We start from the raw sequence: 26068 nt of genomic DNA on the forward strand, positions 1-26068 counted from the left end.
CTCCTTGCTGACTTCCTTTGTCCATGTGGAACAGATGGTACATGCTAGATATGAGCATAAAATTCTTACCCACTTGTTTCAAAGACTGGAGCAAAGAGGATGTGCAAATGGGTAGTGCTGTAAGGTGCACAAACCCAGCAGCCCTTGTTTTTTGTAGGCAATATTGGTTCCCTTCCAGTATCAGGGCATGTAGAAGCAGAGCCATGAGGAAGGCAGCTCTGGGCATACTAACTTTCATGACTGTCATTGGCTCCAATCTAGCTCAGCAGGGACTGAAAGTTACCATGTGACTATTCAGTAGCTTTGGTATGAAAGGAGTTTGGTAGGTCTCAGTCCAGTATCTAGTGGGCAGTGGCCATTTCACAAGATCCCTCAGTGTGCACTGACAGCCTCATTACCAAGTCTAAGCAGAGGACAAAGATTGAGAATAAGGAGACAACTACCCAAGGGGTGGTAAGGGTCTCAGGCATTATGGGCACAAGCCAGGCACAGAACCCAAAGACCTTGGCACTTAGTTCCCTAGGCATGCCTGACTGTGGCAGCAGTTTGAAGAGAACACAAACACCACTTTGAACAATGACCTGTTGGCTCAGCATGTTCAGAAAGATACTTTGTTTTTTCACTGTCATAACAGACATCATTTAAGGGAGTCTATGTCCACTCCAAAGCATCTTCCCAACTCATTACTGGATGAGCTCTTTGTGGAAGTTCCAGATCTGTCAGCTGATGCCTTCAGGAGTGCCATGAAGGATTTCGTTGAAGACTACTTAGCCAGGGCTGTGGTTTCTGACAGCATGGATGGAATAGTAAGAGGTGGTTCAGATGGCCTTACCTAGCATTGTGAGTAAAATGCATGTCTTCATCTATGTAGAGGCACGTGCACGAACACCAGGCCTGATTTTTGGAGCTTGTGGAGGATGCTGGACTGACAGCCTTGGAGCATGAAGCCTTCCAGGTATCAAAAGAACAGCTGTAACTACCAGTGGCAAGGCAAAGTTCCTCAATGTCAGTCCTCTCCTGGCAGGAACACCTCTAATGCTGAGAGGGACTAATTGGTCCTTAACCTCTTGCATGAGCCTGCTAGTTCATGCCACTTAGACTTCTGGCTATTCCTAGCTGGACTTGGAACCAATGGCTTGGGTCACCAAGGTCACTGACCAGCCATCAGTGACTTCTGGTCAGTAACCAGCTGGGCTGGCTATTCTGTCCCATAGTGATCATAGCCTACCAAGCAAGTTCTGTCTAATCCCTTCAGATGTAAATAGAATGTTTTCTTCAGCTCAGAGGCTCTCCAAGAAATGGAATAGGAGGCTCTTCTCCAAGAGATCATTTGCCACATTGTCAAGCAAGATGCTAAAGCCTTAGCTCAGTCTTCAGTGACTACGATGCCAAGAGAATAAAGCTGCAGCAAAGCCAGGTACTGTTGAAGCATGTGGCAACATGGGTTATTCCATGTAAGAAATTAATTCTAGTGTCCTGGTGAGAAACCTGCATGTGACTAGCTGTCAGGACTGATGGCCCATCTGGTACAATTGAAAAGCCAAGTTCAGTGTACAGTACATCCAGAACAATTCATAGGAAGATTTTTAAATGGACAGTCATATGAACTTAATTAAGAGAAGGTATAAATCTGAAACTAAGAGTAGCAGACCATGATTAAGAGGCATCCCAGTCTGGTTTCATTAAGGTATTGGAATAACTCTTGAACATATCTTTTGTATTTAACAAAAGATAACATGCTCACATCCCAACATTTTCAAACCTGGGGCCTGAAGTTAAGCTCCCAAATAAGTGGCCTGATTTTTCCCACATGTCCCCCAAATGCTTAACCAAGATTCAGACCCCTAGCAAGGGAGCACCCTGAAGAGCTTGCAACTTCAGTGGACAAGAGACAATTTGAGAAATTGAGGCACAATTGTGACTTGCCCTAGGGCCACACAGGGAGGCAATGGCAGGGCTAGGAATAGAACTGAGATCTCCTGACTTGTGGCCCTGTTCTGTCTTAAGTCATGAGATTGTTTTATCTTACGAAACTGAGATCATGCATTGTCCTGTCAGGTTGCATTTTAAATTGACTCTTACAGCATCAATGCCTCATTGCTTGTCCCAAAGGGAAGTGGACAGGAAGTAAAATTTCAGTTAACACCATTATGAGCCATTTATTCATCTGGCTGCTCAGTGCAAGTCTCTTCCCACTCCTCCCACATCCTGTTTGACTAGCCAGATGCCAATCAAAAGCCCCCTGGACCAAAAACACCCACGGTAAAACTACACTGACTTCCACAGGGAAGAAGGTGAGCCAGGGTCTGTGTATATCTACAATAGCCAAGAAGTTACAGATCAAGAACTTGCTGATACAATCCTTGTTTATCATGGGCAACTCAACCCTCTTGTTCTCCTATTCTGCACTGCATCTCCTCTGCCTTACCACCTTTCCTCCTCACTCATCACCTCTGAACTAAACCCCATTCTTACCCCCTGAAATTGTGGCACTAACATGACACTTGCACGACATTACTTGGGTCACTGGCTATACATTATCGCCTTTCCTGTGTCTCATCTGAGATTGGAAGCTGTGCAGCACGGACTATCTACTACTCTGCATTGATACAGTGCCTAGCACAATAGGGCTTGGAGCTTAGTTGGTCCTGATGCACCACTCTAGGCATGATTAGTAAGAAGACACCCAAGCTTACTCAGCAAAGCAATAGTGGGCAGCAAGTGGGGTTTCTTGATTCCTTCACTTCCTGTGGGGGCAGAGATCAGCAGAAAGTGACTTTACTGCCAGTTTAACTGAACTCAGACACTACCCTTAGCAATAAAAACCACCTCACTAGTGAGGTGGTGGAAAGACACAACATAAAGTTGTTTGGCTGGGCACAAAGGTAGAAACAGATTTGATCTGCTAAGTCAGGGGTGGCAAGGTATAGATTACACCTTGTCCTATGGGAGGAACCCTAGTGCATATTGTCCTGGATAGTGTCTATCTGAGTAGACACCTTAGTGTATAAGAAGCTTGTTTGGGGAGACTACACAGGGCAAAAGAGGAAGCTTACACAGCCCTGTTTGGTATGTAGATGGTTGTCTGCAGTACTTACTAGCAATGGCTCCTTTCAGGTAATTAGAGCTTGAAGGACAGAGCAGGGGCTGAATGGTGGGCAATGCAAGTGAGCCACATTGCTAAACAGTGAGGAGATGGGCTTGCTCAGTGCAGCAAGCAGAGTGGAACTAACCCCTTGTTGCTCTCCAAGAGATTACAGGGAACTATATTAATTTGAATGATATTAATTGGAATTGCAGTTTTAAACTAAGTGCAAAAAACTTCCCTCTGCATGTACACTCGTGAATTAGCCCTTAGAGCAGCAGGTGCAGGCAGCTTCATTCTAGCCTGACACTAGCTGTGTGCTAGGCAGCAGCTTGACCTTCTTATTGGCGTAATGTCCCTTCTCAATGCCAGTTCTCTTCCTCTTCCCATGCCTCTCTTCTGCTGGCCCCCACCTGCCTCCCTGAGGTGCTATTTCCTTGAGATACTCAGTGCTTAGAGGCCCCAGCTGAGATTCTGGGCCTGTTGTACTCAGCACTGGACAAACATTCCCTGCTTTGAAGCTATTGTGGTTTAAATAGACCAGAAAGGGTGGAGACAGGACAGGTTGCTACCCCCATTCTACAGATGGTGAACTAAGGCCTGGAGAGAGGACGTGGCTGAGTCTGTAGCAGAGCTAGGAATTGGGTCCTCTGCAGCAGGAGAAGACCATGGCACTTCCAGTGAACTCTCCTGAACTGCTGTCTCCTCCAGGCCAGAACCATCTCTGCTCCCAGACTAGAGCCCTCTTCTACAGCACAACTTCTAAGCCCTCAAATGCACCAGGATTCCAGAAGGTGAGCCACCTGGGAATGGGTTTGATATTTAAGGGTTAAAGTGAACCTCAGTTCATTGCTTGGTAGGCAGCTTACCTTTGGTGCTCCCAGCTCAGCTTGCCCTTTGGAGAAAAGAAATTTTCAATAGTTGAACAAATGTGTATGCTCCAGTTACCTTAAGTGACTAAAGACAGACCCAGACTCAGCACTTCCACTTCAGGGACTGTGCAAACATTGGCTCTGGTGGTTGAGTCATAGATGCTGAAGGCCAGAAGGGGCTGTCATGGTCTCTTCCTGTATCAGGGCCAGCAAACCTCCCCTGATCACTTACACAAGAAGCCCATAACTTCTGTTTTAGCCTGCACTGGAGAGCTCATCTGCATTGAGCTCCCTTACTTTGTTCTCTCCCCCTCAAGTTCTGCTTTGGGTTTCCAAGGGTGCAATCACTACTGCCCCCTCTGCATTCAGTAAGTAAATAAGACTCAGCCCCTGCTGCTGGGTTGCTATGCTCTGTCCTCCCCTTCCACAGCTGACTCAGCTTTAGCTATGACTGGGCCCTGGCTGATTAGCTGTATTGTCCATGTCTGACTCAATTACAGCAGGGCTGCTCACACTACTAGCAAACTGGAGAGCATGGGACCACTCTTCAGGAGAGTGGCATCCAATAGTTTAACCTGCTGGTGGAAAATTGCCCTACTGTGGGGCAGCCTGCCCCCCTCCCCTTCCCCTGTGGCACAGAGCAGCTGTAGTGGATCCTTTTGCCAAGCCTTCTCCAGGGCCCAGCTGGTAGGGGCAGGGGGCTGTCTGGGTGGGGTATGGCTACACTCCTGTTAGCTTCTAGGGGCTACACAGCTGGGATGAGAGGTAATTCTGTTTCATGGAGTTAAATATTTTGATCATTGGGGTTGTTCCAATTTCACAACACCCCTCCCCCAAATTTGAACATCCTCCATAAAAAGAATGGCACCTTGGCTCCAGGGCAACTGAATGTACCAAGAAGGCTGCCCTAGAGGCTCTGAGGTCCTGACTCAATAGCAAGCTGACTCCCATCAGCTCACTGGGCAGGCTGGCAAGGAGCCACAAGCCTGGGGTCTCAGTTTCCAGTCTCTCTACCAAGGGGAAACAAGGTTTCTGATGCAACCTCCTCAAATCAGTCTCCCTGAAACATTTTGATGGGGTGGGAAAGGAAGTTTTATTGGAATTTTGTCTATAGAAGTGGCCCCAAGGCTGCTACAGTTTCCCTCAGGGATCAGCCCCAGAATTGGGACCACTGCATGCATGACATTAGGATGGTGTTGCCTGCTTCCCACCAGGCTCAGTGGCTGAACTCAAAAGGTGTTAAATAATCCAGGGAGCCTGATGCTTTTTTGCAAGCAATTTCAAACAAGCTCTGGGCAGCCATTTTAGGCCAAGTCAATGCTCTGACCTTTTCTGTTCACATGCATGTGAACACAGCAGGCAGAATGGGCAGTTGTCTCCAGAAGCATAAAGAGAGGTTATGAACAGCTGGCACCAAACTGTTGCTTTGGAAAAGTAATTAAGGCTTCTCTTTAACAGATTACAGCATGTGCTAGCAAACAACTTCTTGACCTCTCTCTTCTGGAGCACTTGATTGGAATGACTAGTACACATCCCCCTGGATTTAGGGGGAAGGCAACTCCAGTGCAGTTTTAGACAGTGAGTATTGAGCAGCTGAGAAGGAGCAATTTCTGCACCTCCTTAAACCATCCTACATGGTGCTTATTTCTCACCTTCAATGTGAGCATCCAATGTAGTTTGAAGGTTACTAGCCTTGCAACACCTCTGAAGTGGGCAAGTATTAACTCAAGGGAGGCAGCATGACCTAGTGGATAGGGCACTGCCTCAATTTCCCTGTCTATTGAGATCTACAGATAACAGGTGCAATCTGAGCTAATATCAAAGACAACAGCTCTGGGCCTGACCCTTGAATATAGCTGGATGGCAGGGTGCCTGATTAACAAGTAACTTGAAACAGGCTTAAGTGACTTGGCCAAGGTCATGCGGCAGGTCAGTAGTAATGTGGGAGAGAATATTGTAATTCCCAACTCTAACCACTACATGTACTCCCTGTAACTTAAAACTGCAGGGGCACTTCCCTCCCGGGCACTTCCATGTAATCCTTTGCTCTGAACTGTACCATTTGTGTCACTAAAAGAAGAAACTGGAGGGTGTGTACATTAGTGGCTAGAGAAAGTAAACAGGACACCTGGTTCTATTCCCTGCTCAGGTCACTGGCTCACTGTCACCTTGGACAGATCACTTGACCTGTATCCATAACATTACTTTAATTTTGCAGTAGCACCCAAGTGGGTGCAGTATAGTAGGTAAATTGTGCCCCAAAGATCTTCCAGTTGAAGGGCTTGGCCTCAGTATAGGAGCGAGGCTAACAGCTATAAGGTCAGGCCCAAACATGCATGACTACAATGCAGGGGCCACAGGAGCATGGCTTATGATCATTAAACCAGAAATGCTCCATAGGGTAGAGGACTTTTTCAAAAACTGGCACTATCTCTGTACACTAGTCTTCTAACCACAGGGTGTTCGAGGCACAATTGTTGGGTGCTCAGGGGAAAGGCACTAAATCTGCTCATGTGAACCATGAGTGCAAGACTATTGTAAGCTGCTCAGGGCAGGCCCATCTTTCTGCTCTAGTTGTACAATGCCAAGTACAACCAGGTCCTGGTCCAAGACTAGGGCTCCTAGGCACCACAGTAACAGAAAATGACAAATGATACCATGGCACAACCATCAGCTTTGGTTTGTGGGAGGTGTCATGGGCTTGACTTGTCTGGATTAACTGCAGTGTATTGTCTGAGCCCATAGTCACTGGACGTATCTCACATGTCATTAACATCTGCAGAACCACGGTGCTGGTTGCTTTCCTATACCTCTTGCGAGAGAGGTATGCAGAACCAGGCCCTTAAGTGGAGGATTGGAAATGTTGTTAGTGTACGCAACTAGAAAGAGTAACAGCTACTGATTTTTTCCAAGATGTGGGTCCTCCACATTGCTGCTCAAACACCTTACCTGAATCCTTTTCTTCTCCCAGGTTGGATGTTTGATATTCTCATCAGGCATTTCTTTAGCATTCAGGAGCAGCAGCGAACTACCTCTGAAAATGTTCCACTGGGAGATTTCCATCAAAAAGCTTTTATCAAGATGGTAAGTGTCCTTGAATTCTTAGACATCGATAACTTTTGCTGTCTTGTAGCTCCTCCTGTACAGCAAGGAAAGGGGGGAACCCACCAGGGTAGATGGGAGGGCTAATTAAGGATGAAGGGTTGAATGTAACAGCAAGAGATTTTACAGAACAAGACAAGGTTGTGTTTTCTGCTAACCCCAGCCTGCTCTCTTCCCATAGTAAGAGAGACTACCACTAATATTCTGATTTCTTTTTAACCCTTAAATTACTCAGTGTCTCCTCCCCATTCCTCTGCTGTAGTGTACTTTCTCCAGAAAGTTACATAATTCAGCCCTTTATCCTTCAGAGGCAGCTGTACTGAGTACTGCACAGTTAGCTGTGCAGGAGACTTTCTGTAAGTGATGCTGCTCATCACAATACCATTTCCTCTGCACAGGCATAAAGATCCCACAGCCCATTTCATTGCATAACATCACTGCTCCATCCCAGGTGCAAGTGATGGCATTTTCATGCTTTCCAGGGTACAGTCTTTAAAATGCCACTTGGTACACAAAGTGGTACCTTTGCTTGGAAAAAATGGCATTATTTTATAGCATTCACTCTGCAGATCAGGTGGCATTTGCAGGCCCAAAGGCTGCACATAACCCTGAATTTATCCTGGAATTCTTTAGAATGGAAACTGTCAATATACATTGATATCAAAAACAGCCACTAGATGGCAATATAGGAAGCCATTTTAAATTTATTGCTGCATTAAAGGAATAATAGACTCTAAAATCCTAAATCTGTAGATTCTGTACCTACAGCTTTCTATTTCTCAAGACTACCTTCACTGTCTCAAATCTGAAAGGATATTACTTTTCTCTTGGATTACTCCAGAGAGACACAATTCTTCTGTTAAAGCTGAAACAAAAGCTGTAGCTGTAGTTACCTCTTAAAATTAGAATACATCTTTCTTTCAGCATCTAAGTCTCCTTTGTTTAACACTTACTAAAATATCTTAGTTTAAAGAAAACATTAAGCTCCCTTTCTTCCAGATCGGCTCCAACTTGTTCTTTAAGTGAGATTTCTCTTGTTTCAGGCTTTGGATGTTATCTGAAAGAACTAAACTAGCAGAGGAAGACAGGAAGATCTACTGGAATATGAAAGAGAGTTGAGGTAGCTGGTGAATTTATTACAGGCTGCTTTTCACAGCACTAAACTGTAAATGCACCTGTCTTAAACAGACATCAACAGGCATGAACAGCCTGGAAGCTGAAGGTTAAACCATGGAGGCGTGAGTTCTGGAACAGTCTCCCACAGTTGTGGGGCAAACAATTTAAAGAGAATTAAGACAGATGGGATATTGTCATGTTCTTAAAACTTAGGCTTGGGCTTCAGTGGACCATCAGCAGGGCAAGGAAGGGATATTCCACTCCACCAGGACTTTGTTTTTCTCTCTCTTCCTCTGAAGCACAGGGCCATGTAGGGGAGGGCCAGGGCTGTGAAGCAGCCCACAGCATTCTCTGTTGCTGGCTGGCTGTTCTTGCTCAAAGTCTGATTCCTACATGTGAGGTCAGAGAAATTGCCCAGGGGTCAATTGTCAGTGACCTGGAGGCATTTGACTTCTGCAGGATGTGAGCAGGTCACTGTCCAGAATTATCTGGGTATAACTCACTACACCTTCTCTGCCAATGGGGGACCTTGGCATGAGTGCACCTGAGTTTCTCCTATTCTCCTCCTGTGGCTCATAATCGTCTAGTCTCCCTCTGGCTGCAATACTAGTCTAGTGCCATTCTCTGAGAACACACAGCCAGAGAGACGCACCAGCTCCTCTTGTCTGGCCTCCTGTAGATCATAGGCCACCTGACTTAACACCACTGAATTAGACATCAGCTGTTGGCTATAAACATGGATGGCACACTGGACTTGCTTGGTATCTGCAATATAGTAGTATACACATAGTGCTCATTAAGCCTTACCTTACAGTAGATCTAACAAGAACCTCTTCCCTCCAGGAGAGGCAGCATGCCCACTTGGCAAACTCTCCTCACCTTCCACTCCCTGTAAGACACCCAAGGCCATCCAACTACATTCCCTTCCCTTACTGTTTCCTCCCCTCCATTTTAGGCATCTATGCCCTTTCCAGCCCTCTCTCCACAAAACTGAACCACTGTCTTAGGAGTACACTTCTCCAGAGGCAGGGAGCTTTCCCTGCTCTCAGGAAAGGGTGAGGTGGGATGTGACTCCTGTTTCCATCAGCTATTGGGAACCCTGCCCTGATGACAAGGCTCTTCCCAACACTCCTGTTCCTAACCCTAACCCATCTCCATACAGCCCTTTTGACAAGGGTTAGAACTAAATACTTGATACTGAAACACACTGGAGGAGCACCTCATTAAGTCTTATGAACATTGCAAACTTATACAGGTCCTCGGTGGCTTCTGTGGCTGTCCACTCCACAGGCCTCTCCAGCACTGCTAGCATCACAGCTGACTCTTTTCACTAACACATCCTTGCTAGCTGTAGACCATGTGCAGTGTGCTAGAGCCTCCCAGTTGGAGCAGCTGTGTTGTCATAGATTCTTTGGACCTGCTTGGGAACAGGAACTTTGCTCATCTCCTGGCTAGGTCTAACCCCTCCCTTTTTTCTCTGGAGGGAGGCAAGGATTGATTCTCCTAGAAATAACAAACCACATGCAAATAGCACCATGCTAGACTGCAGTGGTCATTTTACTATCATAGGGGAGTCAGCAGTTAACCACCATAGTACATTGCCTGTGGTGACATCCTGGCCCCCAACCAGAAAAGGATAATGCTGTGATGTTGTGGCAGTACAGACCTCCCTAGTGGCCCCTTAGTTCCAGGGTAACAATGCCTGCTTGTGGCAGATGTTTGGCTTCAGTGCTGGCTCAGGGCTGGCTGGTGCTAGTGTCCATTGAATTGTGCTTGTCTGGCCTTTGCAGTGTGCTGGTGAGGCCTATTAGGACAGCTGCTATGCTGCTGGTCTTGGGCCTGGTATTAAGCCTACAGCTAAAGGTAGCATAAAATCCCCCTTTACCTGTAAAGGTTAAAGCAGATAACTGGTCAGCCCTGACTACAAGGACCAATAAGAGAAAACTTCGAATCTGTGGGGAAGGCTTTGCTTTGTCCTGGCTGTTCTCTCAGGACAAAAGACAAGCAAGAATCCAGCTCCTACTGAATGAGGCTCTAACTTACAGAAATAGTAAGTAATAGCAAAGAAATGGATTAGAGTATCTTGCTCTAGCTTGTGAATTTTCCCTGTACCTAGAGGAAGGCTTATCCCTGTCTTTTTGTAACTTTAAAGTTTTCTCTACAGGGAATCCTTTTGAATCTGACGGCCCTGTAAAATTACCATCCTGCTGATTTTTACCTAAGTGCTGCTTTTATTGTTTTGTTAAAAGTTCTGTTTTAAAGAATCTGATGGGTTTTTCGTTGTTCTAAAAACCCAAGGGTCTGGTCTGTGCTTACCTTAGTTACCTATTTGGTGTATTAGTCTCAAGCCTTTCCAGGAGGGGGTGAAGGGGCTTGGGATATCTAGGGGGGAGACAGGAGCCTGAGACATGAGTTGTGCCTGGCTGAGCCTGGTTTTTGTGTGTGTGGTGTTGTTTTTTTTTTTTTTTTTTTTTTTTTTGCGCACCTACCTGTGGTTGCTGCTCTCCTTTGCTTCCCAGAATGCTTTGTCAGGTTATAATAGCGAGTCAGTCTGGGCCTGAAGCCAAGCATGCTCTGCTAGTCCCTTTAATACAGTTGTAACCACCTGAGGAGTTCAGGGCTGGACTTCTTCCCCACTCCATGATGGAGTGGCATTCCCCTCTCCTGGTGGATGGGTGGTTGGCAGGCTGGCAGGCAGCAGCAGGTCATGACTAAGACATCCTGCAGTGCAGTCCTCCTGTCAGGGCTGTTGGGATGGGGTTCTCTTCTCCTACGCTGCAGCATAAGTATCTTCCAGGCCACTAACAGCCACCCATCCCTCCCCCTTTCATTAAGCTGAGTGGAACAAGACAGGGAGGGCACTTAGGTTCTGGCTGTTAAAGATTCCACTCTGTGTTTACAGTTGGTGACTGGACTGCACAGGTGAGCTAATACAAAATCAGCTTGCATTACCATGGGAAAGGTTGGCTGATCATTCTCCAAGCTGCTGATGGGAGCATTTTGAGCTACCTGTCAGAGTGGCATTAGCAAAGAAACAAAGCATTGCAGTTAGGTTGCCAAGTTCACATCCCTTTTTCTGGGGGGGAAGGAGTTAAACTCTCCTACTCTCTAGGAAGTGGAGTGTGGCTTAAGGTTAAAGATTTGAAGTTTAGCCCATCAGCCACTGGGGAACAAAAGAGGGAAGCAGGCTAGTCAGGAGTAGCTTCTGCATGTGGAATTTACACTCCACCTTAATCCAAATCAACTTTCAAGTGTAGACAAGCCCTGAAGCTGTGTACTGGCTCAGCATAGACAAATTACACAGGCATCGTTACCACAGTCCATTGCATATAATGGCTTAGTGCATGATCAAAGGGAAGTATATCCTCTAAAATGCACAGGGCAAGTAGCTGTATCAGCCATGTACTTGAATAGGGTTGTTCTTGCCTTGCTTTTGTCAGTACAAAGCAGGTTTGATCCTTTTTCTTAGGCTGCTCTTTTTTGCATCAGCCAGACTTCAGCATGCAAAAATCAACCATCAGGGCTAGAAAAGAGCCCTATTAGTCAGAGCCCAGGAACTGATGGCCCCTTTATGAGATTGCATAAGAGGAATTCACATGCAGTGAAAGGATTGCTAAATATTACATGACAATTCCATCCTGCTGTGGTGTCTTTCCGCACTTCACTGAGAGAGCTTATCCTCCCAGATTTGTCAACATGCTGGGGAAAATAGGTTGTGGCGTATAATACAAGTTACCTGCAATGGTATGTCCTTTAGGGAAATGCAAAGAGGAAGATACAGAAGTAACTCCATGATCTCCCTTGAATGATTTAGGTGTTCGCGTTTCCTAAAAGCAATTGGGTTTGGGAGCACTACACTAGAAATTTTCTTTCTCCAAGGCACTTAGTGTTCCTTCTGAAGCTGCTGCAGTAAGAATATATTAAGCCGGATCTGGACACCCCCTCCCCCCATTGCTTGCTTTGCACAAGTCTGGCAGTCTTAAGCAGGCAGAATGCTGGCTTAACTGACTCCCTCTTGTAGGATCATAGACCTAACAGTGCTGCAATCCTCAGGTAGCAGAAGGACTCCACAGAGGGCTGATAATAGCCAATGCAATTTAGAGCAGCCCTGAGGTTTCTCTATATTGTCAAGTCATGCACTGGGGGTGGGACCTGAAGTGGGTGTAACAGCACTTTTCCCTCTCTCCTGCACTGAATACAACTTACCTGCTGCCTTCCCTGCAATCTTAAAGCATTGGCAATCCCCATTTTGCCAAGAGAGGCAACTGAGGCACAGCAATTGTTGGTGGAGTAAGGTCACACTGCAATTCAGCAGAAGGCCAAAAATAGAACACAACCCTGCTTTCCCCACTAAACTAGGCTTCCTCCTCAGAGCATAAAATAGCCAAGTGCCAAAACCTTAACTACTGAGAATGGAGTTGATTTCAGCTTTCTTCACAAACAGCTGGTGGGTATCTCCATTTAAAACAAGACTCAAGGAAGGAAATCCATCATGTATGTTTAAAAAGATGCAGAAGGTCCTCAGTGACTTCTGAGCATCAACACAGGACAGAACATTTACAAGGCCATTATGGGAATAGAATTCCAAGGCCAGAAATGATCATTGTGATCATCAGGGGTAAGTAATTTATGACACACAAGCTGATTTTCAGTGGCACCTCAGTCCGTGGGTTCTGGCCAGTCTAGGCTCTGGCATTTTAATTTCATTTTAATGAAGCTTCTTAAACATTTTAAAACCTTATTACAATAGTTAAGTTATAGTATAGGCTTATAGAAAGACCTTTAAAAGATTAATGGAAAATTGGCCATGATGAACTTAATGAGTGAAGACTCAGCATACCACTTCTGAAAGGTTGGTGGACCCCCACGTCTAACTCTGACTTGTGGATCACCCAGTGATTCCTGCATTAAGCCCAATAGTAGAATTAATGAATGCACATCATCTCTGAAAGACAGCAAGAGTCTTATTTAAGACAAGTGATGGAAAATGTACCACATTCTTGGCAATCTGTTCTAATGGTTAATTACCCTCTGTCTTAAACTCAGCACTTATTCCACTTGCTGATGTTTCTGACTTGGAAAAAAGAATCAGCTCTGCCTTCATCTATGAAGTTCATGTGACTGCCTGGCCCTAGTTGAAATAAGAAATGAGCATATCAGTGCACCCAGGAATGAGAATATTTGAACATGTTATTAAGAATAAAAACATGTTTTAAATTACTTGGCTGATTCATATAATTAAAAAAGGATGGAGGGGGAAGGTTACTGAGATGCAAACAAGAAAAAATCAGTAGTTAAAAGCTGCTTTGGGGTACAAGCAATTGTCATTTGCAGACCATGTGCAGATACTGTTAGAAGGAAGAAACAGCAGCTTGGGCCAAAAAATTTAATTATTTCAGAGCATGTCAAACCTTCAATCATCTCAGCACTAAATAGCATGAGAGCAATTCACTCCTCTCCATAGGAACATTGCTACAAGGAATTTAATGCTGTTTTGCAATTGAGAGAATGAGGGGTACATGCGAGCAGTGCTGTTACTGGTGCTGAGTCTGATCATTACAGTTGTTGTTAATACTTTGTCATAGACAGGGTGTTTTCTAGTAAGTAAAAAATAAAAAACACACTGGTTAGGAGCACAAAATGTTCCTGCTGTGACCAACTAAAACAGGATGAGAAGAAAATGAACAGGCAGCACTGGACTTAAGCAGGATCACTGACACACTTAGAATAGAGAGCAATGTGGGTCTCAAATGGATTTGCAAGAGGAGCTGAGGAGGAGTTTGAAGGGTAAGACGACTGTTTGTTTGATAGTCGGGGACACATGGGAGCTACCGAAGGAAAATGAAGGTGGTGACTGTACTAGTGGACTGAACCAGTTATAATTCAAACTGTTCGTTGCGTCCATACTAGCAATGTTGAATTGGTTAAAGAACCTTTTCAGACGCATACACACCCCGCCCTGCATCTACAGTAGTGGTGTTCTAAACAGTTTCCTTGCCTCTCATAATTCTCAGCACCACTCCCAGAAGCAGTGGGTTCTGGGAGAGATCAAAAGGCCTTGCTGACTAGTTGAACCCTCTGTCTGTTTCCACAGTGGCACCAAACCGGTTTAGGCTGATCTGCTTTTTAGCCTGCTAAAAGCCTAGCCTGCTCCAACCAACTCTTGCACCCCCATTGAAATACAGCCTTGTGGTGCAAAGTGCTGTAAGGGCTAAACTGGTTCTTACACCAGTAAATTTCTCTAGAACAGGCAAGGCTAGAGGGAGTAGTCAGGAGAGAAACTTAGTCAGAGCTTAGGGCCTGATCCAAAGTCAAGGGAAACACTACACAGCAAGAGGGAATACTATGAGCAGAGAGGCCGAAGAGGTGCCAGAAATAAATATGAGAAGGCTGCAGTATGGAGACTTGAGAAAGGAGGAAGATCTTGGTTAAGTGTTTTCTTCTGTGGCTCCATACCTGAAACTTTGGCTGCTGTTACCTCCAATTGTATTGAAGTAGCTCATAGCATCATTTAAATTGTTGTACCAGGCAATCGACTTCAGCATTGTGATAGTTGAAAGCATTTGTTGCTGGTTGTGAGTTAGGGGCACATGCTTTTATCCTACAGGGATTCAGAGTAAGTAAATTACAGTACTTCAAATAGATGCCTTGAATTGATTATGAGGTCAGGTCTGATTTATAGATAAAGCGCCATAGTGACAGCTGGGTTACGAGGAGAAGAATGAGCCAGGCTTGAGGTCCAACAGAACAGCTGGAAGCTAGAGAGAAAGACAGAGAACAGTTTTGAAAATCAAAAAGGCACAGTTCCAAATAAGCAAAGGTATCATTTAGAGATCAAAACATGAGAGTCTCGAAAGGTCAAACTTCTACACTGTGACAGCACAAGTCTCCCATCAGAGGTGAGAGTCATAGTAATAATATCGCCTTGCAATTTAATAGCATCCTTCAGCCAAGGATCTCCTGGTGCTGCACAAGCCCCCTCATGATGAAGGTGATGTTGTTGTAGATGGGGAAAGCAATGCACAGAAGGATGAAAGCCCTGCATTTTCAGAAGTGCCTGCTCAAGTGAATTTGAAATTCCAAGAAGTTGATTTTCAGAGGTTCTGAGCACCAGCAGCTCCCACTGACATCAACAAGATGTGTGTGCTCACCCCCTCGGAGATGTGCTAAAATCAGTTCCCAAGGTATCTCCCACTTGGGTACCCATAAGTGGAAGCACCCCAACCTAGCTGATGTTCGAGCAGGAATGGCTTTCCCAGGAATCAGTGTCGAATCCAGGACCTGTGACTTCCCAATCCCTCTCTCCCTGCTAGGTGACAATGCTTCCTTCCTCTTTAATTCCTTTAATATTCTGTGCCTCTGAAACACACATTTATTTCAGTGGGCTCCAAAGTCCATTTCTTTTTACAGCAGTTCCCTTCGTTCTCATTCCTCACCACTCTCTCTCTCAATTTTTCTGGTGGTTAATGGGAGAGAGGGGCCCAAACCCTTGATCTGGATCTAGTTTTAAGCTTTGTGGCTTGGGGACAGGACTATTTTTCTATTGTCTTTCCATACAGATTTAAAGGGGAGGTTGCGAGGAAGAATCCCTTTTCCAATCTGCATCACGCTGCTCGTCTGTTCCATCTACCCAAGCCCATTCCCAACCTCCCTAAGGCAGCCCTTCAGATAGTCACCTCTGCAGCTCTTGCCATCTTCTTGCAACATCCCAGTAACGCAGCTGCACAGGGGCCCGTCGACCCTGCTCGTGCAAATCTGCTCGCAGCCTCCATTATCCTCGCACCAGTCTAACCCTGGAACAGGAGAGATCAGGGGCTCAGAAGAGAGCTGCACGCAGTTGTACGGAAAGAAGCATTACAAAGCTTAAGAGCTAGAAATGACCCTGAAAGCATTTCCTTGATTAAAGCATCCGCCTCTGTTGCATTTACATCCAGCTTTAGGTTGCCATTCAACCTGCCACTGAAGGGTAGGGGGGCTTTGATTCAGACCCACCCATGTCAATTCTTTGGACATCACTGCGCTTAATTTAGGACCAGAGAGCCTGCTCCCACTTACGCGCATGGCAAAATCGCTGCCCCGAAGTGCACTGATCAGTGCAATCTCAGTTGGCCATGGGCTGGGTAAAGACCTGTCTATCAATTCTTCCTCCAGATCAGCACACAGGGGTGTGGGTTGGGGAGAAGAAGGAAAGATGAACCTCCTGCTGAGCAGGATGGTGGGGAAGTGGAGAGAAGTAGTCGAGGAAGAGAAGTAGGAGGAGAAGGAAGGTGTGGTGGAGAGAGGAGTTAGGATGAAAAGGAAAACTGAGGAGGAAGCCATTCCCTAGAAGAATTGTTCTCAACTTTTTTCCATTTGCCGACCCCTAAAATATTTCAAATGGAGGTGCGGACCCCTTTGGAAATCTTTGATATAATCTGCAGACCCCAAGGGGCTGTGGACCACACAAGTTAAGAACCACTGCCCTAGAAATCACCTCACTGGGGGCTGGCAGTGGGTGCTCAGCATTTCTAATAATGAGATTCTCTCTCTAGTAGGGCACCCAAGGACTGGGATACCTAGAGTTAGTGGATGCTTTTGAGAAGTTGGGTCCAGGGTGAGAAATGCCTTAGACATACATAGGATAGAGAGAAGGGGGAAGGATGAATGCACATAGGGATGGATGGGCAGACACACAGCGTGGGGGTTTGGGGGAGAAAGTGGCTCCACGAGGGACACTCTCTCCCCTATGAAGTGATACACAGAACTAAAAAGAGTTGCTAGCTCAGTAGAACCAGAAAGTGAAACTAACCAGCTGAGTTTTAGTGCCCTGCTACATAAAATGTACATGTAAAAAAGTAAAAACAAATGGTGAGAACTGGACCATTACAATGGGATGCTTCCTATTGTAATAAATTCAGGTGGGGTTATTAACACAAGGGAAGGACCTGTTTCTCAATATATTTATGATTTATCTTGAGCTTGTCCATTTAATAATCAAAGGTTCAGAATAGTTTATACAGGAGGGAATATTTTCCTCCACATTCTTAGCTGTGCACACTTACGCTTTCTCCGGATGGGCCCTACTGAGATGATCTGCTCCTTGGGCTCTTTGGTATACTCAGTGGCCATCCTGGAATTCTGGGGGCAGTTCTGAACAAACAAAAATGCAAGGGGCGATTACTGCAAGGCTTTGTGGTTACTGCGCGCTAGTCTCTGATCTCAAACCCTGGATTTGGCCCTGCTCCCATTGAGAGCTATTGCACAGCTCCCACTGAGGCTTTAGCGGAGGTGGATTAGCATCATTAAGGGAAAATTCTGGCCCTCCTCTGATACAATGGACCTGAACTTGTTCTGAAGGGTGGGATTCCATGTAGCCTAATTGCACAGGGGCGAATCATGTGCCAGGCTCTGGGAGGACGGGGGAGTGAGGAGAGGAACTTTATGTCCATCTAGTGGGGATTGCTCCCTTTGGAGCAAGGCCCGTCAGTAGCCCCCGGGAAACTATTCTCCTGCCACACAGTGGCCTTGGGGAAATGATTCCAGCATGGACCACCACCGCGGTCCACAGCACACGCTAAGACACGCGCACATACTATTTTGCAGGAGTATTTTTCCGAGTCACAGAGAGAGACGGCGCAGTGGAGATGAACCTCGTCGTAATCCCCGATGAACTTGAAGACGGTGACATGGAAGCGACAGGTCAGGGATACCCCATTCTCCTCAATCCCAATGGTGTTATCCTTAATATTTTGGCAACTAGGAGGAAAATACAGAGTCTCAGCTGGGTCCAGGAACGGTTGCGAGCTTCTAAAAAATTCTCCAGATCCCCAGTGCTTGTGGGTTATGTCTGCAGGGAAACTAAATGATCCTTTTCTCTAGACGTTACTTAAATTTTGTGGGAGGGGAGCTTGAGCCTTATGAGCCCTCTCAGCTCTGGAGTGTTAAGAATGCAAACCCCAATTTGGCCGCTCAAGGCCATGCCTTATTAAAAAAACATTTCCCCTTTACCATTTGCTGCATTCCAGAAGCACTGCGCGGTTACCTAACTCACCCACATCATATAATGATTCAGTGGTGGACGCAGATGTACAATGTGTTCTGTTCCCAACCTTGCCACTATCCTGATGGCATAGAAGTGTCTGCAACACTTGGGGCTTGATTTTCAGAGGTGTAGAACTTGCAGGCTCACTATCTGAAAATCAGGCCCTCCTGGATGTCTTGCGTTGGGCATCCAAATTAGTGGACACTTTTGAACATTTAAACCCTTCTCTTTTGTGCACCAGTTTTTACAGCTGCCGTATGAGGGTAACGCCACCTTGCAAAGCACCTAATCACTCCTGGATGAAAAGTGCTATGTAAGTGCAAAGCTTTCTTGTTATTAACTCCAAATGCAGGTGGTAACACATTAAAACTCGTAGAATTTCTCCCAATAATAATCCACAAACGGGCCAACAGTTAACTGGGTATACTGATATCTGCAAACATCTGCCTGTCTAGGGGATAGCGTGGAGTCCAAGTTCTCCATCACCAGAGGCAGTGCTAGACGTCCAACTACAGCCGCCTTCTACATTCTTAAACTGTGCTCTTCAGCATGACACGTGAGCACCTCTGGCTTTTCCCTTAGGGTGCTAGGAATAGCCACAGAGGTACAAATCAATAGGCTTTCTATTTTGGTATTGGACAGCAAACCTTAATGCATGCATCAGGGGAAGAAATAACCCTTCTGTAATATTCATAGCTTCAGATCATCTGGTGCTTTACACCAGCCAATGACTTTTAAATCCCCAAAGAAAAGCAAAACAGAGAGAAAAATCTTGCCAGATGGCACTGACCCGCCTTCAATGATGAAGTATCTGAGTTTGTCATTGCTGTCCCGAGAAGGGGTTGCATAACATTTGTTCAGCGTTAGAATCAGATGGGTAGAATCTGCCCCGACAACGAAGACCCCGACATAAAGCACATCCCGAGTGGTTAGAACCACTTCACCTTGCCGGTAGGGGTGCTTATAGGATGAGTTTTTGTACAATGCCATCTTGGTTGTGAAACTGCCTTCTTGTGTTGGGACTGTCAGGTTAATCACACTAAAGGAGAGAAATAAAGCTCATGAGAAAGCAACAGAAAGATCATCCTCTACAAAGCGGGAGGGGATGGATAGGGTCTAAGGGACAGGTACCAGGAGATGGAGCTTTTCATATCTAGGTTGATAGTTTGAATACTGCAAAACTGAACGTTACCATCCAATGGACTTTTGGTGGCTGATGTGACCCCAGTTTGATGTTCTCGATCGCACAACTGCCACCATAATTATCATCGACTGGCAGCTTATAACAGAGGCCAAAGGCTGAAGGGGCAATGCAAATGCCCTAAAAGTGCCCCCTACATATCAAGGCTGAGACACATTGGTGGGGCAGCATGAGAGAAGCTAGCCTTCCACGGCCCATACTGTTCTTGTACTGTGGATTCATAATTTACAGACCATTAGGATCATCTAGTTTGACCTCCTTCATAACAGAGGCAAAGGGATTTCACCCAGTAATTCCTGAATCATGCCCATATCTTATGGTTGAGCTAGAACACGTTTTTCTTTACAAAAAAACCCCTAAGCCCCACCCTTCCATTCTTGATTTGAAGACATTAAATGATGAAGAATCCACCACATCCCTTGTGGGGTGTTGTAGTTAGTTACCCTCACTGTTAAAATTTCTAGTCTGAATAAAGCTAGCTTCCTTTTCCAGGTTAAATAGAGGAGAATTTAGTCTCCAGGCTCTCAGACCAGCATTAAATTCACACACACAAACAGGAAAACCTAAAGCACACACAGGCTGGCCTTACCTAAGCATTGGCCTCACTACCGAATCCAGAGAAATTTTGATATCAAGCTCATACGCGCACGAGAATTCCACATTGATGGTTCGGTCCCGGGTGATTATGTTTCCAGTGTTGTTTGCACTTTCAATCCACACAGTGTTTTTGTACATGATATGAGTGCCATTGGACTGTGCAGGAGGAAAAGAAACAAATATTATTCTTTTTAGGGGTTAACACATCCATCACAATTCCAGTTCACTGCTCTGAAAACAGCACATTGAAGTCTTTACATAAACAATAATTTCCAGACAGACTGTGAACTGTTGGGGGGCAAGGATGGCTTTTTATTTTATATTTGTGCAGCACCTGCCACAATGGGGTCTTGATCCCTGACTGGAGCTTTTGGACATTGCAGTAATAGATTATAAATAACAATCATAAATTAGCTTGTATCTATCTGCTAGACTGAAAAAAGACTAAACGTGTACAGAAGTACATATGTTACATTTATAACAGCACCATTCATCATAAAAGATCCCAACACAACATATACATACTACATGCACCACTGAAATGCAACCACCTCGGGGGCAGAACACATCATCTATTTAACAGTCCTCACGAATACCACGTCCCAGTGAAATATCCAGGGAAATTTTAAGTAGGCAAAATTTAAGCCCCCAGTCTGGAATTTGGACAGTACACAAGCACTAAGACCTTAAACCTTCTGCCATGCACACAAATGTGTTTGGAGCTGCCTATTAGAACACAAAGACAGAAAGAAAGAACCCACACTGTGAAGCGTGTGTATGTGATCATCCCCTAATGTAATTTAACGAAGCACTGAAGCATTATTCAGCCATCGTGACATCTGAGCTCAAATAATAAACCTGACACCAAAACGAATGCATGTTTTTCTTTTCACCTTTCTTTGCTGTTTGGTTATGTTCCATGGCATGTGTTTCCACATATCATCCCAGCAGCAGCTACGTTGTAATCATGCACCATTAAACAGGAGCTGCCTCCCCCATTCCTCTCTCACCTGCACAATGTTTCCGCAGTTCCCCTTGGTGTTGTTGATCTGGAAGGAGATGAAGTCTTCTCCTTCGATGCCAGGGCAGTGGCGGTCATTCACGCGCACACCTTCTCTCTCAAAGCCCAGCTGGAAGAGCTTGCACTTGGAGATGGACACTTCCATCTGTGCCGCTTTGCAGGTCACCTCTGCGTCGATGATGTCATGCGTGTCTAGACGCAACACAGGCGGTTTTAAAGGACGATAAACAACTGAGAGTCGGCACTGAGCTGGCCAATCAGGAGGGGATGTTCTGGGCACATCAGCATTAGAGATTATAGAATTGCTGGTTATTGTACCAGCAGTAAAGCTGGAACCAGTGAGGGATGTAAACAATAGGGATGGATCGAACCAGAACACTAGGTCCGACAGTCCCACCTACCCCACTGACTTTGGGAAAGTCAGATCCAGATCTGGATCTAAACTTGTGACTCTGGCCCCCCACTACAGAAAGGATGTGGAGAAATTGGAGAGAGAGGGCAACGAAGATGATTAGGGGGCTGGGGCACATGACATATGAGGAGAGGCTAAGGGAACTGGGATTGTTTAGTCTGCAGTAGAGAAGAGTGAAGGGGGATTTGATAGCAACCTTCAACTATCCGAAGGGGGGTTTCAAAGTGGATGGAGCTTGGCTGTTCTCAGTGATGGCAGATCACAGATCAAGGAGCAATGGTCTCAAATTGCAGTGGGGGACGTCTAGGTTGGATATTAGGAAAAACTATTGCACTGGTGAAGCACTGGAATGGGTTCCCTAGGGAGGTGGTGGAATCTCCATCTGTAGAGGTTTTTAAGGCCCTGCTTGACAAAGCCCTGGCTGGGATAATTTGGTTGCTGTTGGTCCTGCTTGGAGCAGGGAGTTAGACTACATGACCTCCTGAGGTCTCTTCCAACCCTAATCTTCTATGATTCTATAATATACTACACTGACCCCTACAATTCAGGCCCATCCCTAGCATAAACTGAACAATGAAATGAACCACAGTATCCACAGCTTTAGATGAGGATAGAAGAGGTTAATTGTTCAGAAGGGTGAACTCCCTTTTATAGGCTCAGTTTGCACCAGCCGTTGAGTTGCAGGTGCAAGGTGGATTAGCCAGAAATTCAAGTGCTCAGATTTGCACTTGCAGTTCATTTTGTGGCTGCAGATTGCACCCACTGACAGGGAGGCTGACACTCGGTCCTGGCCTGAAGCACTTGCAGCGCCTGTGTGAGCTGCTGTCTTGAAAGCGGCCAGCCAGGATTACGCAGTGGGCTCTCCCATCTATACAGCATCAATGAATCACTCTAAAGACAAGCCTCAGAATTCAGAGGTAGATAGTGGGCGGGGAGTTGGGTGACTAAATAGCAAGTATGAAAAATCAGGACACGGGCGGGGGGGGGGTGTTAATAAGTGCCTATGTAAGACAAAGCCTTGAATATTGGGACCGTCCCTATAAAATCGGGACGTCTGGTCATCCTAGGTGGGAGGCCTATCACAAAGGCAAGAGTGACAGAGCCAAAGGGATGTCTTAGTGTCTAAGCACCAGGTTTACTGGCAGTGTAGCCAGAGGATAGTTTAGATCAGAGGTCAGCAACCTTTCAGAAGTGCTGTGCCAAGTCTGCATTTATTCACTCTAATTTAAGGTTTTGCGTGCCAGTAATACATTATAACATTTTTAGAAGGTCTCTTTCTATAAGTCTGTAATATAGAACTAAACTATTTTTGTATGTAAAGTAAATAAGGTTTTTAAAATATTTAAGAAGTTTCATTTAAAATTAAATTAAAATGCAGAGCCCCCCAGCCGGACTGATGGCCAGGACCTGGGCAGCGTGAGTGCCACTGAAAATCAGCTTCGCGTGCCGCCTTCGGCACACGTGCCATAGGTTGCCTTCCCTTGGCTTAGATTCTATTCTCTGGAGCCATAGGTTGAAATCCTGACAGCACTGACTCAGCCCTTCATCTCCCCAAGGGAGTTAGACTGACTTCCATGATGCTTCTATGCCTCAAAATCTGAGCTGTGGTGTGGATGTTAATGATCACAGGAGAGGTTTTCTAACGGTATTGGGGCTTTGGGTGGGATGTTCTTGGCCTAAGTCCTCTCCCTGACACTATACAATGAGCTGATTGGCTGCCACTTTCCACCCAGAGGTGACTGGTGCATGTGGAACTGCCTCCCCCTTGGCCAACGTATCAGGGCGGCTGAACCCAGAGCTAAAAGTATGAGCTGCTCCTGTTTGAGCTCTCAAGCCTAGGGCCCCCTAGGGCAGGGTTATAACAGCTCATGTTCTCTATAGATGGGTATCATGTAACACACGCCCCAGTGGGTTATATGGGTAGCCCTTTGGGAATCTTTGGGATGAAAGCTGATACATAAATGTCAGTTGTTGTTATCATTCGTATTGTGATAGCTCCTGGGAGCCCTACTCATGGACCAGGACCACACTGCACTCAGCACTGGACAGACATAACAAAATGACCACCCCAAAGAGTTCTCTATCTAAGTATCCTTGCCCTTATTATACAAATGAGGAAACTTAAGCACAGAGCAGGGAAAGGACTTGCCCAAAATCAAGCTCTGAGTCTGAAGACTAGAAGTCCTGACTCCCCAGGCACCGACTATAACCACCAGACCATACTCTCCTCATCTCCAGGTCTTTTCCGGAGTCTTATTATTTGTTTTGTTAACTGAATGTTATTTGTGCTGCCTTCAGAGTTCCATTATTTGTGCAAAATAGAGCAAGGCAGATTAACTGTAACTTCATTAAGATGGATATGCTTGGTGCTTAGGAGTGTGCATTTGCATATATTAGCAGCTCTGTTGGTGCAAAGCTGCTGTGACTGCACCCTGTATGCCACCTCTTATGCATGCTACATGGGTATGAGTCCCTACTGACATGCCTATGTGCTGGCTACTCTTCTGCATTGTTGCACCAGCCGGTCTGATGATGACACTGTGAGAAAAGTTGCTAAGGTTTTCTAAAAGTTCTCGTCATCACGATCCTGTCCTGCAGCTTAAGCTGTCTTAATTATTCTTTGCTCTTAGAGTTGTGACAACAAAATGGATCTGAGACCTCAGGACATCTGGGTTCTTTTCTCAGTTCTGCCAAAGATTTCCTCGGTGACTTTGAACATGTCACTTAACTGCTCTGTGCCTCAGTTTCCCCATCTCTAAAATGGGGGTAGCATTTCCCTACCTCCCGGGGTGGGGAATTAATTCAATGTCCGGAGAGTGCTTTGAGATCCTCAGATGGAAGGACTAAGGGATGGGCTAAGTGACTTCATTTGGAAGAGCTTTGGACAATGCTTTCGTAAAGGTTATTTGCATGGGGGATTGACAGGACACAGTTCAGACCCTCTGTGCTGGCCTACACGGTTTTTGAGAAGTGGTGATTTTCTCTAGGGATGTATCTATGAGCAGATCCAGGGGGACATTAGCCACCCCTTGACACATCTGTTTCTGTGTCTCTTCCCTCAGGGGAGGCTGGTTTGAACTGACGGCTGGGGTTCTTTTCTCACCTAATCCGTTTCCTATATTAGCCAGTTTTAAGTTTGCATGTGTCGTGTTCTCACCTACTTTAGACTGAGCACGTTTTGCACGGTCTGTGCCATTACGTCACTCGAGCTGGGGAGGGGAATGCACGCACAGTACAGAAGAAGGGTCAAAAGTAGCTTGCAAAATCCAATGCCTCTGAACCCTGTTAATGGGATGGCTGCTCCCCATTCCCCATAACTGCAAGGTGAAAAATAAAGCTAAGCAGGTTTTCATTGCCAGTGAACTTAGACGGCAAGCAATTTATATCCATTGATTGAGGAGGAGAGGACTGGGCAAAATTGATTTTTGATTTTTAAAAGTGTATGCACATTTGTATGGAAATTAGGTGAGGCCCTGGGGCTCCCAGAAAGTTGAAAACAGGGCTGACTGAAGTAGCAGAAAATATGCCATTGGAAATGCTCCTTCTTTGGCCCTTGATGGAAAGACTAGCTGAATTAATAGAAGTTTTCAATATCTAGGACTGAATCCTCATGTGGCGTAGATCTACATAGAATCACCAAAATCAGAAGAATTATGCCAGTTTACATCTGCTGAGAATTTGCCCCGGTATTTCCTTGATTGCATGAAAGTCTGCTCCAGGCAGGAGTCATCTTTCAGCATAGACAGGCTGTGTGATTTGTCTGTGGCTACTAGTGAATTTCTGGTTTTGGTTCATGGTATATTATCCCACAGACTAACATGTTGTGTCTATGTAATATTATCTGCTTTTGTACTGTCCAGTCTTGCAACTTTGACAAGTTGTAAAATTGCATCATTCCATAATTTAATTGAAAATCACATGAAGCATGCAATCTTTGGAAACATGTATGAGGAGTAAAATCATTTACCTTTCTGTACTTTTCATTGTCTGTTTCTTTATGAAAATCAATAAAAATCACAAAAAAAATCTCCATTTTTACCAGTGGGACCAGATTTTAGATGCCATCTGACATGTTGGAGTTAAAATCAACCCAACACCACCTTGCTCTTCTACAGCACATTCCATTTGAAGATCTCATAACGCTTTCCAAACATTAGTGACTTTAGGTAGCATTAGCCCTATTTTACAGATTGGGAAACTGAAGCATAGGGAAGTGACTTGCCTGGGGTCACAATGCAAGTCAGTGGCAGGGACGTGAGTAGAACCAAGGAGCATTGACAAGTAGGTCTTGGTGCTTTAATCACATGAACACCTTTCCTCCCTAGTGTACTGTAGCTCCACTTGATTTGAGGTTGGAACTTTGTGTGGGTCTGAGTGGGAAGTGGTTGCTGAAAGAGTTGGCTTATCTGTGTCCCATATAAATACATAAGGCCCATTTTTAACTTAGTTAAAAACACCAGAGCAAATGTTGCAATTAGCCTCCCGAGACACGGAGTGGATGCATGTGGGGTCACTCACTGTTTCCATAGGGTGGAGGTTCGATACAACCGCACAGCTCCCCTCCATTGTCAAGCTCACAGCTTCTGTTGGGACAGTCAGCCCCCATACAGGGATCTTCAACCACTCCTGCTAAAAAGGAAA

At 45.5% G+C, this 26068-nt stretch overlaps 1 protein-coding gene across 1 annotated transcript in view; it reads right to left on the reverse strand.

The window, feature by feature from the left end:
* Positions 1-13886: 13886 nt before the first annotated feature.
* TECTA (tectorin alpha) overlaps positions 13887-26068 on the reverse strand; it is a 95910-nt gene continuing 83728 nt past the window's right edge. Inside the window, exons 24-31 of the mRNA XM_075073558.1 lie at positions 25946-26056; positions 21005-21207; positions 19987-20150; positions 18987-19235; positions 17748-17910; positions 17217-17304; positions 15852-15968; positions 13887-14933 (exon numbers count right to left, since the gene is read on the reverse strand). Coding sequence (XP_074929659.1) covers positions 14833-14933; positions 15852-15968; positions 17217-17304; positions 17748-17910; positions 18987-19235; positions 19987-20150; positions 21005-21207; positions 25946-26056 — 1196 coding nt within the window. The 3' untranslated portion in view covers positions 13887-14832. The remainder of the gene's footprint in view (positions 14934-15851; positions 15969-17216; positions 17305-17747; positions 17911-18986; positions 19236-19986; positions 20151-21004; positions 21208-25945; positions 26057-26068) is intronic.

The sequence above is a fragment of the Chelonoidis abingdonii genome, chromosome 18 (genome assembly GCF_003597395.2).
Source record: "Chelonoidis abingdonii isolate Lonesome George chromosome 18, CheloAbing_2.0, whole genome shotgun sequence".
Classification (NCBI taxonomy): domain Eukaryota; kingdom Metazoa; phylum Chordata; order Testudines; family Testudinidae; genus Chelonoidis; species Chelonoidis abingdonii.